Here is a 13143-nt window from a genome sequence, read left to right as displayed (position 1 = left end):
TCCAAACTCTCTGCATAAGCCAAAAGACAATACCAGCACAATTTTAAACACTACAGACTACTGTAATATAGTAACAACATTAACACTAGACTAGCATTACTTTTGGCTGTTTCTATCCAAACAGTGTAGCCAGATCAGTGCATATACATATATATATATATATATATACACATACATATATGACCTGCCTTGAAAAACGTTCACCTAATGTAAATAAATGTCAGCTGTCTTTCTAATAACAGGCCTAACACATTGTACTGAATTCATGGTCAACCCCACCATTTACTAAAATACACACGTACTGTTTGATATGATGTAAGGGAATTAATTTTGGCGTTCATTATAGAAACTGCGAGTGTAAAAATACCAATAGAAACAATAAAAGCCAAGCAGAAAGACAGAGCCTTATTTCAGTGCATTAATTCCAATGACAGAAAGAGAAGGGTGAGCGCTGGGCGGATCATCCATACCCCAAATGAACATTTACTCATATAAATTCACATTAACCCAATTAAAATAAAAGAATTGCGTATTTCATATTGATAGGAAAATGTAAATTAAAACGAATGTCTCTGCTCCGAAGACAAATAGCATTTTTTATGATCCGTAAGAGGTTGAGGTTGATGTTTATCTACAAGAGAGGCAAATGCCTTACATGTAAATAATTGAATCAGGTTTAAATTGAATTGTTTTAAATTATTCCTGTATATTCCCTCTAGGTGCGTATATCTCAATGAGTGTTCTTGTACATCAGCCTGTATCTGTGAATGATGTTTTATTTATAATCTAGCCGTGAATAGCGTTAGCTCCGACTGCTGCTAACGACTTCATTTGGGCAGGGCAATGAAAGTTTGTCGGAGAAACGCAATTTAACCCTTGTTATGTTCGCAAAACAATGTAATAACGACATATCATACCTAAAATGTGAAAATATACCCTTTTCTTTTTTTAAACAGCTAAAAACGGCCATTGAAACACCCGTCACGGCGCACAGCATAGCAAACGCCACCTAACCTAAAAGCGCACCATTCAATTAGTTCTACAATAAAACGTAAAAAAGGAAACGTGTATTGTTTGTAAAATGCATGATTAAAAACTGTTATGAGCAAAGGCTTTACCTTGTCGATGGCTTTGCTCTGTTTTTCTGAGACTTGGTGGAAACGAGTGGCGACCTCAACGAATGCAATAACAGCGTTGCACGAGCGATCGAATGGAACGAGCTGCGCGAAACAGTGACATCATGCACTGCAGCAACTGCCCGAATAATGACGGAAAATACCGAAGAGTGCTCGATAAGACTCCAAGTGATTACAAAAAATCCATTCTTTTTTTTTTTTTTTTACATATACTGTATTCTATTTTAAACAGCCAAACATAAACATATAACATTGATGTATTTGTATTAATAAATGTAATAATTTTAGAGGTTGGGTAATTTGCTTCTGCAAATTGGTGCTGAATTTCAAGTTTCATATATTAGATCAGTATTAGACATTTTATTTATTTACTTTTTTTTTTTTATGTATTGAATTCAATTAATCCAACATCCCTATTCAATTTCTGGGAGTACTCATGGTCTGGAAAATGCTGCCATAATAAAAAATCTGGCTGCCTATTCTGAAGGCTGGGATTTTTGCTGATTCACTGTGTGTTGGCACATGGCATGATCGTCATAAAATTTATGAGAATGCCTGTAAATAAGGTGCACAGAAAGTGGTCTGGGTTAACATTCAGAAAAGCCAAAACATTCTGTCATATAGTCCTGCAACGAAGTGTGTGTCCAGGGGGTGCCAATCTAACGGTTATTATTATTATTATTATTTCAAAATTGGCATCTGTTTCATAAATGTATAGATTGAGAAGCATAGTTAATCCAGTGTTTATGTCACATCCTACTTGTTGTATATTAAATAGGTTGGAGGGGGTGTATTAAAACTGGTGACGGTATAATATAATATGGGTCATCGTCATTCTTTTCAGAAATTAAGCTAAAATATGAATATTAGGGATTGATGGTACAGGCTGTAGATATTGACCTCACATGGATCCAAGCCAGTTTTCTCAAAAACCGTGTTGACTGCAGCAGTATCTAGATCATACATCTATACAATCCAGGCCATACAAATCATGTGAGGACAGAGATATTAGACACACAAGTTCTGTAAAAGGATGGGGATAGGATCTGACTGATAGAATGTTCTTTTCCTGACTAACAGCAGAAACTCAAGGAAGGGAGCCCTATATGGATTTTAAAGGGAAAATGTGGTAAACATTGTTAACAGAAGATAAGTAAATATTAAAAGTGATGTCCAAAAACATAATGTAGGGCATTGACAGAGGCAAATAGCACTTTTTGGCTTGCAAAGCACAGAAATGTAGTGCCATAAGGATTGTTCTATCAGGAAGACTCGCAGACCTGAGTGAAATTTAAGATTTGTTACATGTATTTGATGAATATAAAACAGAAAAGTAATGTCTGTCTTTGGCGTAGGCCCCATCTGGCGGTCCGAAGAAGTTGTACTCGGAACCGTCATATCCTGCCGGAGATAGGAGGCAGGGGTGAGGAGCCTACCCCCGTACAGGACAGGACTCAACTGGTGGTGGTGGGGTGGTGGAGGCTGCTGTGTTAGCACACTGAAACAGCAATGTGATAGATTTTGAGCAGACTTGTAAAGCAATGGCTTACATGTGATTGGCTGGGAGTTACCCAATTAATGGTGCGATGATGTACAGCTGCTAGTCTTCCTGCTAGAATTATGCTGCGCTTACATATCTGTGTAATTTTAGCTAAACTACAATTACACATGAAATGAATGCAAGACAATGTTCAAGATAATGCAAAAAGACCCATTCATTAGTGTAATGTAACTTAGTTATACAGAAAATATATACAAACTATTATTATAAAACAATAGCGCATCGATATCGCAAAATGACAGTTATAATGGAATGACATCAATAGTGCATTGTCAACATATTTATAATGTACAGTCTATTTTATAAACCCCTACTGTCATCATCCACCAAATTTAGCTAACAGCTATTGATAAAGCTGGCAAGCTTGCTAACGCCGACCTAGGCTATTGTATAAATGCAGTCAATGTATCATGCAAAGAAAAGTGATGACTTCAAACTACAGTCTTGCATAGCCAGTCCAATATCAACACTTTGTTTTAGCCCAGTGTTTCCCATCCACACTAGTGTGCTGTGAAAGGTTGTCAGGTGTGCAGTGGAAAATTATCAAATTCCACAAGATAAATAAATCCATGAAAAAAATACAAATAATAATAATTTCAGGGATCCAAACTCCTCACCTTTTGGAGAAATTTGCTGTTTTGAAACCATAATCGGTCACTTTTGTGATTGTGAAGAGCAATGATTAATGTGCAAAAGTGAGTGATATTTATACACAAGGGTCTTTCACTGCAGAATACACTGAACAGAATACATTAATATGTCGTGTTTTAACGTTTTAGTGAGGAAAAAACATGAATCTGCTTTGTGTGGTGTCTCTGTTTTTCATCTGTTCTCTTCATAAGTAAATTGGCTTTATAATCTGCTATATGCTCTTACCGTAAGTTCATGATTACAAATGAAAATGTGAATGAAAATAAAAACTATTACATGTTTTATCATTAAAATACGAAAATTAAAATGATGGGTAATAATAGATTATGACTAAATGTTTATGACCCTGTCCTTCAAAATGAAGGTCTAATTTTTTTTACATTTTTGCATAGCCGAATTTCAAACATTACAAGTAAACAGATGGACAGAAAACATGGTGTGAAACTGTTTTTCTCTCATAATGATCATGTGTTTCAAGAATGTGACCTCTCAAAGCCTGGCTACGAGACAAAAACTGATCTGTGAAAAAAAAAAATGTCAAGGTCTTTTTGAGCCTAATATGACCAGTGAAGATGGTCAGTTTTGAGAAATATAAGATGATTTCCTATTATTACTCAAGGCAATGCAGGTAGAGCAGTAAGACGCAATCAAATGTGACCAAATGTGATTGTGAAAGTTTTCACATATCAAGCTCTATCTAAAACAAGTACATTTGCATGAACCCAGACTGTTTGCTGGAAATGTGAAAGTATAGAGTGAAAAGTTAACTCATGAACTTAAAATGGTTGACAGGAAAACAAACCGGTGTGAAACAAAATTCACAAATCAGACGGGTCAATATGAGAGTGGTTTCAGTCTTTAGGAACTATTTGCATTAGAAAATGAAGAGTCGTACAATTTAAACGACCAATTGCAGAGCGGACAATGACGTCATCTGAATTCACAAATCATGAAAAAATGCAAGCAGCATTATTTACATCGACAGCGCATAGCGGGTTTATAGCCAATCAAAGTCTGAAATTCCTACTGCAAACTATCTTTACTGTGGTTACTTGATATGTATTCTTTAATGTTTTAATGCCTCAGTTTTAGATTGGAATTTTTTGCAATAATAAAAAAAGGTTGCTTATGATCAGAGATGGCCAAAATAGGCTCAGACTTACTACTATTTAAACATGGCTGTTAAAAAAATACAGATTATTCTGTTCCTCTCAGTTTTTCCCAGCAAGAGGAGCTGCTTCGCCATTGGATAATGAACACAGAACGAATGAATGGACTCCATCCGAATCCTCCACTCTGTGCTCCGCTCACTTCACTCTGGATTGTTTTGAATCTGGATCATCGTGTTTACACTCAAATGCGCTTCCCACAATATTTGATTTCACACAATCAAAAGTAAGTCTTTTTTACCAGTTCCTGATGCAGTAGCCTAAGAATTTACCTACTTACATCACACTTAATGCATTTAAATAAAATTGCAATATATAAAATGTCAAACCAGCAACATACAATATATAATAATACTCTCTCTCTCATATATATATATATATATATAAATAAAATTGGACATCTTTTTGTATGAAAGAATCTTCACCAATCAGCCACAACATTAAAACCACCTGCCTAATATTGTGTAGTTCCTCCTTGTGCCACCAAAACAACGCCAACCCAAATCTCAGAATAGCAGTCTGAGATTATATTTTTCTCACCACAATTGTACAGAGTGGTTATCTGAGTTACCATAGACTTTGTCAGTTTGAACCAGTCTGGCCATTCACTGTTGACCTCTTATATCAACATGGCATTTCCATCCACAGAACTGCTCCTCACTGGATGTTTTTTTGCTTTTGGCACCATTCTGAGTAAATTCTAGAGACTGTTGTGCGTGAAAATCCCAGGAGGTCAGTAGTTACAGAAATACTCAAACTAGACCTTCTGGCACCAACCATAACCAACGTGATTATCTAATCAGCCAATCGTGTGGCAGCAGTGCAGTGCATAAAACCATGCTTTTACGGGTCAGGGGCTTCAGTTAATGTTCACATCAACCATCAGAATGGGGAAAAAATGTGATCCCAGTCATTTGAACCGCGGCATGATTGTTGGTGCCAGATGGGCTGGTTTGAGTATTCCTGTAACTGCTGATCTCCTGTTATTTCCACGCACAACAGGCGCAAAAATTCTACAAATAATGCCAAAAAAAAAAAAAAAAAAAAAAACAGTGGGCGGCAGTTATGTGGACAGAAATGCCTTGTTGATGAGAGAGGTCAATAGAGAATGGCCAGACTGGTTCAAACTGACAAAGTCTACGGTAACACATATAATCGCTCTGTACAATTGTGGTGAGAAGACTGCATCTCAGAATAGCATTGGCGCTGTTTGAGGCACGAGGGGGACCTACACAATATTAGGCAGGTGGTTTTAATGTTGTGGCTGATCGGTGTATATACATATATTGTGATATTTTAAAGTTATAAACTCTTTGTATTCCAGAATCAGAAAGACACTGAAAATCTCCCCCAAAACCAAGAAGCAACTCAAGAACTCTTCAAAAGCATACTGTTGTGACTTTTATAGACGTCTACAACAGAAAAGATTTACCAACTGAAATTAGATGCTGCCCATCTTCAGATAAAGGAATACAACAAAACGCATTTGAGGAATCTCAGAAAGCAACGCAATGCCAAAAGAGAGCAATAGTTTCGCAGTGTGCAATCAGGGCTATGAGGCAAAGTCGGTCGATAGCTGCAACAAGAAAAACATCCACACCAAATACTAAATATTTGGACTTAAACACATTACATTTAGAAATGTCATTTTACACATGGCATTTTTTCCCCACAACTCGGTTTAAATGACATTTGATGTGAGACTTATTCTCTTTTTTTGACATTGACAATAAAATGTAAAAACACAATATTGAGTTTGTTACAGTAGTATTACAAGTGATCGCAAGGGTTCTTCAGTCACTGACTTTTTAAACGATGTCAATAGGCCTTTTTCTGTAAACTGAAGCACACATCAGTTTTGTAAAACAGCACCAACCCGCATCTCAGAATTCTGAGATTATATTCTTCTCACCACAATTGTACAGAATGGTTATCCGAGTTACTGTAGACGTTATTAGTTCAAACCAGTCTGGTCATTCTCTGTTGTCCACAGAACTGCTGCTTACTGGATGCTTTTTGGCACCATACGGAGTAAATTCTAGAGACTTTTGTGTGTGAAAATCCCAGGAGATAAACAGTTACAGAAATACTCAAACCAGCCCGTCTGATACAAACAATCATCCATGCGATTATCAAGAACACTGCAGACGGCACATGAATGAAGCAGTAACCTGTCTCAAGAGTGAAAAGACATTTAGAGTAGATTTGATTCCTTTTTAGACTAATTAATTAAAAAACATATTCTTGAAAAATGTCTCTACGTGAATAATCATACAGGTGTAGGTAAATTTGCACCAGCTTGCTAATAACTCTACACGTTGGTGTGTTTATGTTGACTGATCTTAACTCACTGAATGGGAATTAGCTGCCAGTCTCAAAGTGGAGGTGGAGCTCCAGGTTACACCTACCAATGACATGGACCAATGGCAGTAAGAAGGTGTTAAACAGCTGATACAAAGTTTTCCTGAAAGTTTGCGAAGGTGAGCTTTTTAACCTCCGAAACAAACTGAAAAACACCTTTGTTTGGCCAGATTTTGTATAACAGGGCCTTGAGAATTAAACAGGCTTTTTTTCTTTCCGTACCTTTAAGACTTTACAATGTAAACTCAATTTTTATTGATTGGCTTCTCCATTTACATATGATATGAGATTAAATGACAATGCCCTGCAAACTTGCTGAATAATGAAGGATAATCTGTTGTAAATAAGTATGTTTATGAGCTCATGACTGTTGACAGTTCCATGATGATTTCTGAACAAACTGGAGAGTACAGCTGCAGATCGTCACACCTTAAGTTCTTTGGTTCTCTAGGTGAACAGTTGTGCTCTCTGTAGTGAGCTCATTCAGCCAATCTAAAAGTCCATCTCTTTCAGAACTGGCCTTTTTCTCGTGCCCATGCAACTGTTCCGTCAGGTCTGTAATACCACTAAAACAACACAAAAATATCTAGAATAAACTTACATATGCTTTAACACAGCTTCTATATATTATGTATATAGATTGATATCAGAATTCAAAGAATAAATTGTGTTCTGAATGGTGTATTGAGAGTTTAGGAAGATATCTGTGGTAACCTGTTCAGCAATATGATCTCCATCTCTAGCTGTCCCTTGTCCTTCATCTCTTTTGCATGGCTGCTGCTGCTCCAGTTCTCTGTGGCTGACACAGCATCTGCCAACTGAGTTTCCTGTGTAGAAGATTGGATAAATGATTATACAGTATGTTATTATATCATATTTTTGTTTTTACATTGAAAAGTTAAACACAAAGCTAGTCCACTATTATCAACTGAAATATAAACTTTCTTATAATAGGTTTAAGCTTAACCAAAAGTCATAAGGTATGTTTGGAATGGCCTTCTACATACTATTATTGTATATATTGTATATAATATTATTGACAGAAAAGTAGTTTGCTGTATTTCTGTATGCATGAATTACCGGAGTGATCTAAAACATTTGCCAAATTGTGCTGTTTACAGGCAAATGTGTGGAATACTGTATCTCACAATGCAACACAATCAAACTGACCTTCCATTTCCAGTTTGACAAAATCACCTTTTGACTCAATATTTGATCAAACTGCCAAAAAGTCACACAATTTGCACACATAATTAGATTAAAAATAACCATATTTCTAAACTTGAAATTTATTACTGAAATGTTTGCAACTTGCTTATTAAAACATGCAGCATAGTGAGGTCATGTGACAACAATGTAGCATATTACTGTAAACTATTCCAATTAGAACATTGCCCTACCCCAGAAGATGCATTAAAAGGAATTATCTGGGTTTAATACAATTTAAATAATCGCTTCCAGTCAGCAGCTATATACGCTTGAGACTTTGCGTTGGCATGTTCATGCGAGAACTGACACACTTGCAACACACCCGGAAGAGCAGCACTGTTTACCTTTACATTTATTCATTTGGCAGACACTTTTATCCAAAGCGACTTACAAAAGAGGAAAACATAAGCTAATCATCTTAAGGAGACAGTGGTATGAAAAGTGCCATATTACAAAGTTTCACTAGCATCAGAATATTATACAAAACAGATTTAAGTGCAACAAGAAATGTAATTTTTTTTTTTTTTTTTTTTTAAAGTGACCGGTTAAGTGCTTTTGGAAAATATGTGCTTTTAGCCGTTTTTTGAAGATAGAGAGTGAGTTAGCTTCCCGGATTGAGTTGGGAAGGTCATTCCACCACTGTGGTATGATGAAACTGAAAGTCCGGGAAAGTGTTTTGGTGCCTCTTTGTTTTGGTACGACAAGGCGATGTTCCTTAGCCGACCGCAGGCTTCTGGTGGGAACGTAGCTCTGCATAAATGTTTTTAGGTATGCTGGAGCAGACCCAGTGACTGTTTTTTATGCCAGCATCAGGGCCTTGAATTTAGTACGTGCATGAACCGGCAGCCAGTGGAGAGAGACAAAGAGTGGTCTAAGATGTGCTCTCTTAGGTTCATTAAAGACCAGACGTGCTGCTGCATTCTGGATCATTTGCAGAGGTCTAGTTGCACATGCAGGTAGGCCTGCAATGAGAGTGTTACAGTAGTCCAGTCTAGTTATGACAAGGGACTGAACGAGCAGTTGTATGGCATGTACAGAGAGGAAGGGTCTAATCTTCCTGATATTGTAGAGTGTAAATCTACATGATCTTGCAGTCTTTGAAATGTGGTCTGTGAAATTTAGCTCATCATCAATATTTACAACTGAGTAGTAGGAATGCTGTACAAAAGCTTTGTTGGGTTTTGTTTAGACCTGTATTTGTTTCTATAAGTTTTTCACAATGGTGCATTTTTGTGCTTATCCTGGATGTTTCAAACAAGAGAAAAACATAAGATTACATTTGTAACATGCCAACATGAATACGTCACATGAGAGACCACATGAACTCAACCCTCTCGTGACGTGAATGTGCATACTGCCGCTGACCGGAAGCGATGATTTATAGTTAAAAAGTATTTAAATATTACTTTTCACACCAAAAGCAATTGTATCATTTTAGAAGACATTAATGTAACAACTGGATGGATGACATTTATGCTGACGGTCTGTAATTTTTGGAGCTTCAAAGGCCTGATCACCATCCACTTGCATTTTAAGAACCTATTAAGCGGAGATATTTTCCTGTTTTTCTTCAAATGTGTTCTGGTGAAGAACAAAAGTCATAAACACCTGGGATGGCATGAGGGTGAGTAAAAGATGAGACAATTTTCATTTTTGGGCAAACTATCTCTTTAACTGGTATTGAACCCAGAATATTGCTTTTAAATCAATTCCAAATTCTCTATTCTTCTTACTATCTCCATGAGCTGTGTGCGGAGCTGTCCCACGGTCTCTTCACTGCGCTGTGCCCGCTGTTTTTGTGCCCGTGTGGCTTTCTTCAGGGCCTCCTTTTCAGCCTCCGCACACTGCAACTGCTCCTTTAGGTGATCCAGCTCCCCTTCTGCTGGCTAATGGAGCGCTCTAGATTCTAAAGCAATTGGACACAACACATATGCAGAAAAGAGTAAAACAACATCACCTAATGTCCAAGTTTGTTTTGTAGAATAAATACTGTAAAATCTTGTTGGTTGAATAATAATGAGGACGATGCTGTATGCATTACACTGATCTGAACATTAAGACGGTTATTCTCTGCCTCCTTATTGCGTAGCTGACCCTGAAGGTGGGCTCAGGTGGATTCCAGGACTTTGGACAATTCAACGGTGGTCTTTGAACTCTCCTATTACGATAAGATATATAAATGAGATGGGCTCACAGTCTCAATGATAAAGAATAAAATCATGTCAGGCACATCTATAAGCATACAACATAATAGTTTACCTTTTCATTCTCTAATATGGAAGTAAGCTGGTTAACCTCTCTCTCTTTGTCCTGAAGCTTTACTAGAAAACGCTGGCAAAGAGAAATGAGCTCAGAGTTAAAATCATTTGTTTGCAGAACAGCATACACTATCCAAGTACATCATTCCTAGAGAATAAGTACTGAATAAAAATACAAACCGAATTCTCTGCTTCCACATCAGTAAGTCTTTTCAGAGGAGCGTCTTTCTGCTCCAAGATTCTAAGTGAGTCCATCTGTTAAAAAACAAAAAGCAATAAAGAATGAGTAAATAACTATTATGATTAAAACTATAAACGATTTGCTTGTTGGAGGCAGCAAAGTGGCACCTCTCGACTATGCTGCTCTCTCAAAAGATGTCTGAGGGCTCTGTTAGTGCTCTCAAAAGTCTCCAGCTTCTGAAGTAAAAGATCCTTCTTTTGTGCCAAGAGTGACGAGTCTGACCCAGACGTCTTTTTCTCCTGCACAAAAATAAATTCAATAATTTTAATGCAACACTAAAAATGTTTCATACCATGTACTAATAACGAAATGCAATACAATTCCACAGCCAATCAGAACATATTTGATGTTTAATATGCAGCTAGTGGGAGCTGGATTTTAGTCCAATTAGATTTAACTATGGGCGTGGCAAACCAGCACAAAGCCGCAGTTAGCAGTCTCTGGTGATAATGAGGTCAAGTTCGATTACACTTTCTTGCGCCATTCTAGCACTCCGCGCCAAGCACTAAGAAGTGTATTCGAGCTTGAAATCAAAATCCTGTTTAGAGACTACAATGTAAAGATGTACAGTGAAAAAGGAGTTATATTTTGGTCTGTTCTCACCCAAAATTGATTAGAGTGTTCCAGAACACACAGATTATACCTCTTATGGATTACTTTTATGCTGCCTTTAGATGCTTTCTGGAGCTTTACAGTTTTAGTGACCATTAATTAGCATTGTGTGGACCTACAGAGCTGAGCTATTCTAAAGATATTTGGTAGTGTTCTGCAGAAGAAAAAAAAAGTCACATCTGGGACGGCATGAGGGTGAGTAAATGATGACAATTCAAATTTTTGGGTGAGCTATCCCTTTAAAATCCATAAACGCAATGCTTTGTAATAATGCTCAACGTTTGTCTTAATACTCAGTTCTCTTGAGTCGATAAGAAGGCTAAATACGTGTTTAAACACAAGGTTTCTTACCATACGAAATTACAAACGTCGATACGGTTAAATTGTAAATAAAAATTGTTGCGAGCTGCTTCAGTTTTCTTGTCATCCCCAGAGTCTCGAGAAGCGGGTCTTCCTGTAGGCACAATCGGTGTTTCATTTGATTGGCTGATTCAAAAGGTTTCGTTGCCAGTTCTTGTTCGTGATTGGCGGAAAGCGCCTGACTTTGCTCAACGTTTTTAGTATGCAGGCTATAGCAACGGTGTCCCTAGAAACCAAGCCTAACACAGATCAGAGCTGCAGGTTGTCAAGGACAGTACTGAGGCTCGCTATCTCCGTTTAGCGACATTCATGATAAACTTTGTCCAACAGACATTTAACAACAATTAAATCCGTGAAATGCCATCTGGTATTTTGAAAATTGCAGTTTCTGTGTTACTGTGCTGACGCTGGTGAGCTGATAGTGGTTATATCCGAAAACGTAGACAGGTGACTTGCTGCCTAATCAGTTAATGGCTTAACTGACAGCTGTTTTGAATGAATGGAACTCTTAAGGAAACTGTTCTCCGAACAGCTTGAAAAGCACTTATTTTCATCCTGCCTCCGAATGCAGCATTTTCCTGGTTTCGACGCAGCCCATATCTTAAATCGAAGAAATGGAAGAAATTGACTTTCAAAATAAAAGTGTTTTAAACGGATTTTTTTTTTATATTAACAGTCTGTGGTAGTTCCAAGGTACTGATGCGTGTGTGTGTCAGACAATACATGCACTAATGCCTAAGACTAGCTTTTTGAGTTAATAAAAGTTATTACTATAACACGCCTGCGGTGTGATGCATTCTTTCCTTTTCCTATAAATATGGATGAGCTTCTTTAAAAATTATAACATGATGATGAATGATCAAACGTAACAAATTATTGAAACTGGAATGTTTGTGTTGATTTGGGTTTCAAAATAAATGTAAATAAAACTAGATGGCTGGCTTTGAGATGGGTCAGTTTGATGACCACTGTTCTGTTTATAAATGATGACCACAAGAGGGCGATAAAGATATACACTTTTTTCACATTTCTTAAAACTAAAATATTTAAATAATTTGTTTTAGGCTATAGTGTATTAAAGGGTATTAAAGACATTATTTACTAAATCACAACATCTTTTGGAGCCGGTTTCTCAGAATTACTCGAAATTCTGCTAAAAAGAGCTGAAAGAGAAACACAAACACTGATCAGCCACAACATTAAAACCACCTCCCCTTGTGCCGCCAAAACAGCGCCTACCCGCATTTCAGAATATAATTCACTGGATGTTTTTGTTTTTGGCACCATTCGGAGACATTTTAGAGACTGTTGTGCGTGAAAATCCCAGGAGATCAGCAGTTACAGAAATACCAGCCCATCTGGCACCAACAATCATCCATGTAATTATCTAATCAGCCAATCGTGTGGCAGCAGTGAAGTGCTTAAAACCATGCAGATACGGGTCAGGAGCTTCAGTTTATGTTCACATCTGCCATAAGAATGGGGAATGTGATATCAGTGATTTGGACAGACGTGCTGGTTTTAGTATTTCTGTAACTGCTGAACTCCAGGGATTTTCATGCACAATAGTCTCTACAAAATGTAG

At 37.2% G+C, this 13143-nt stretch overlaps 3 protein-coding genes across 7 annotated transcripts in view; all 3 read right to left on the bottom strand.

Annotated features, from left to right (window-relative positions):
• LOC127624744 (spectrin alpha chain, non-erythrocytic 1-like) overlaps positions 1-1205 on the bottom strand; it is a 50100-nt gene extending 48895 nt beyond the window's left edge. For 2 of the 5 annotated variants that reach the window (XM_052099603.1, XM_052099605.1), the window contains exon 1: positions 1119-1179. The gene's annotated coding sequence lies outside the window, so the exon portion shown is untranslated. Of the gene's footprint in view, positions 1-1118 lie in introns of all 5 variants that reach the window. The other 3 variants (XM_052099601.1, XM_052099600.1, XM_052099604.1) reach the window with 3 other exon arrangements.
• Positions 1206-7189: 5984 nt separating this feature from the next.
• LOC127624542 (outer dense fiber protein 2-like) lies at positions 7190-10142 on the bottom strand. Its single transcript, XM_052099318.1, has 4 exons — positions 10131-10142; positions 9821-9973; positions 7593-7705; positions 7190-7444 (listed from the first exon to the last, which is right to left on the bottom strand). The coding sequence occupies exons 1-4, from the start codon at positions 10140-10142 to the stop codon at positions 7309-7311; spliced, it is 414 nt and encodes a 137-aa protein (XP_051955278.1). The 3' UTR covers positions 7190-7308.
• Positions 10143-10148: 6 nt separating this feature from the next.
• On the bottom strand, positions 10149-11663 carry LOC127624650 (outer dense fiber protein 2-like). Its single transcript, XM_052099463.1, has 5 exons — positions 11550-11663; positions 10694-10825; positions 10526-10600; positions 10347-10418; positions 10149-10245 (listed from the first exon to the last, which is right to left on the bottom strand). The coding sequence occupies exons 1-5, from the start codon at positions 11550-11552 to the stop codon at positions 10195-10197; spliced, it is 333 nt and encodes a 110-aa protein (XP_051955423.1). The 5' UTR covers positions 11553-11663; the 3' UTR covers positions 10149-10194.
• Between the last annotated feature and the right edge of the window lie 1480 nt (positions 11664-13143).

The sequence above is a fragment of the Xyrauchen texanus genome, chromosome 31 (assembly GCF_025860055.1).
Source record: "Xyrauchen texanus isolate HMW12.3.18 chromosome 31, RBS_HiC_50CHRs, whole genome shotgun sequence".
NCBI lineage: Eukaryota > Metazoa > Chordata > Actinopteri > Cypriniformes > Catostomidae > Xyrauchen > Xyrauchen texanus.
This window is presented reverse-complemented; position numbering and strand designations above follow the sequence as displayed.

Excerpts from the sequence above, each read along its gene's own strand:
- LOC127624542 (XM_052099318.1), bottom strand. Across the intron at positions 7,706-9,820 it reads GCACACAGCTCATGGAGATA|GAAACTCAGTTGGCAGATGC; the intron begins GTAAGAAGAATA and ends TCTTCTACACAG. Across the intron at positions 7,445-7,592 it reads GAGATCATATTGCTGAACAG|TGGTATTACAGACCTGACGG; the intron begins GTTACCACAGAT and ends GTGTTGTTTTAG.
- LOC127624650 (XM_052099463.1), bottom strand. Across the intron at positions 10,419-10,525 it reads ATGTGGAAGCAGAGAATTCG|CGTTTTCTAGTAAAGCTTCA; the intron begins GTTTGTATTTTT and ends TCTCTTTGCCAG. Across the intron at positions 10,246-10,346 it reads CCATATTAGAGAATGAAAAG|GAGAGTTCAAAGACCACCGT; the intron begins GTAAACTATTAT and ends TTATCGTAATAG.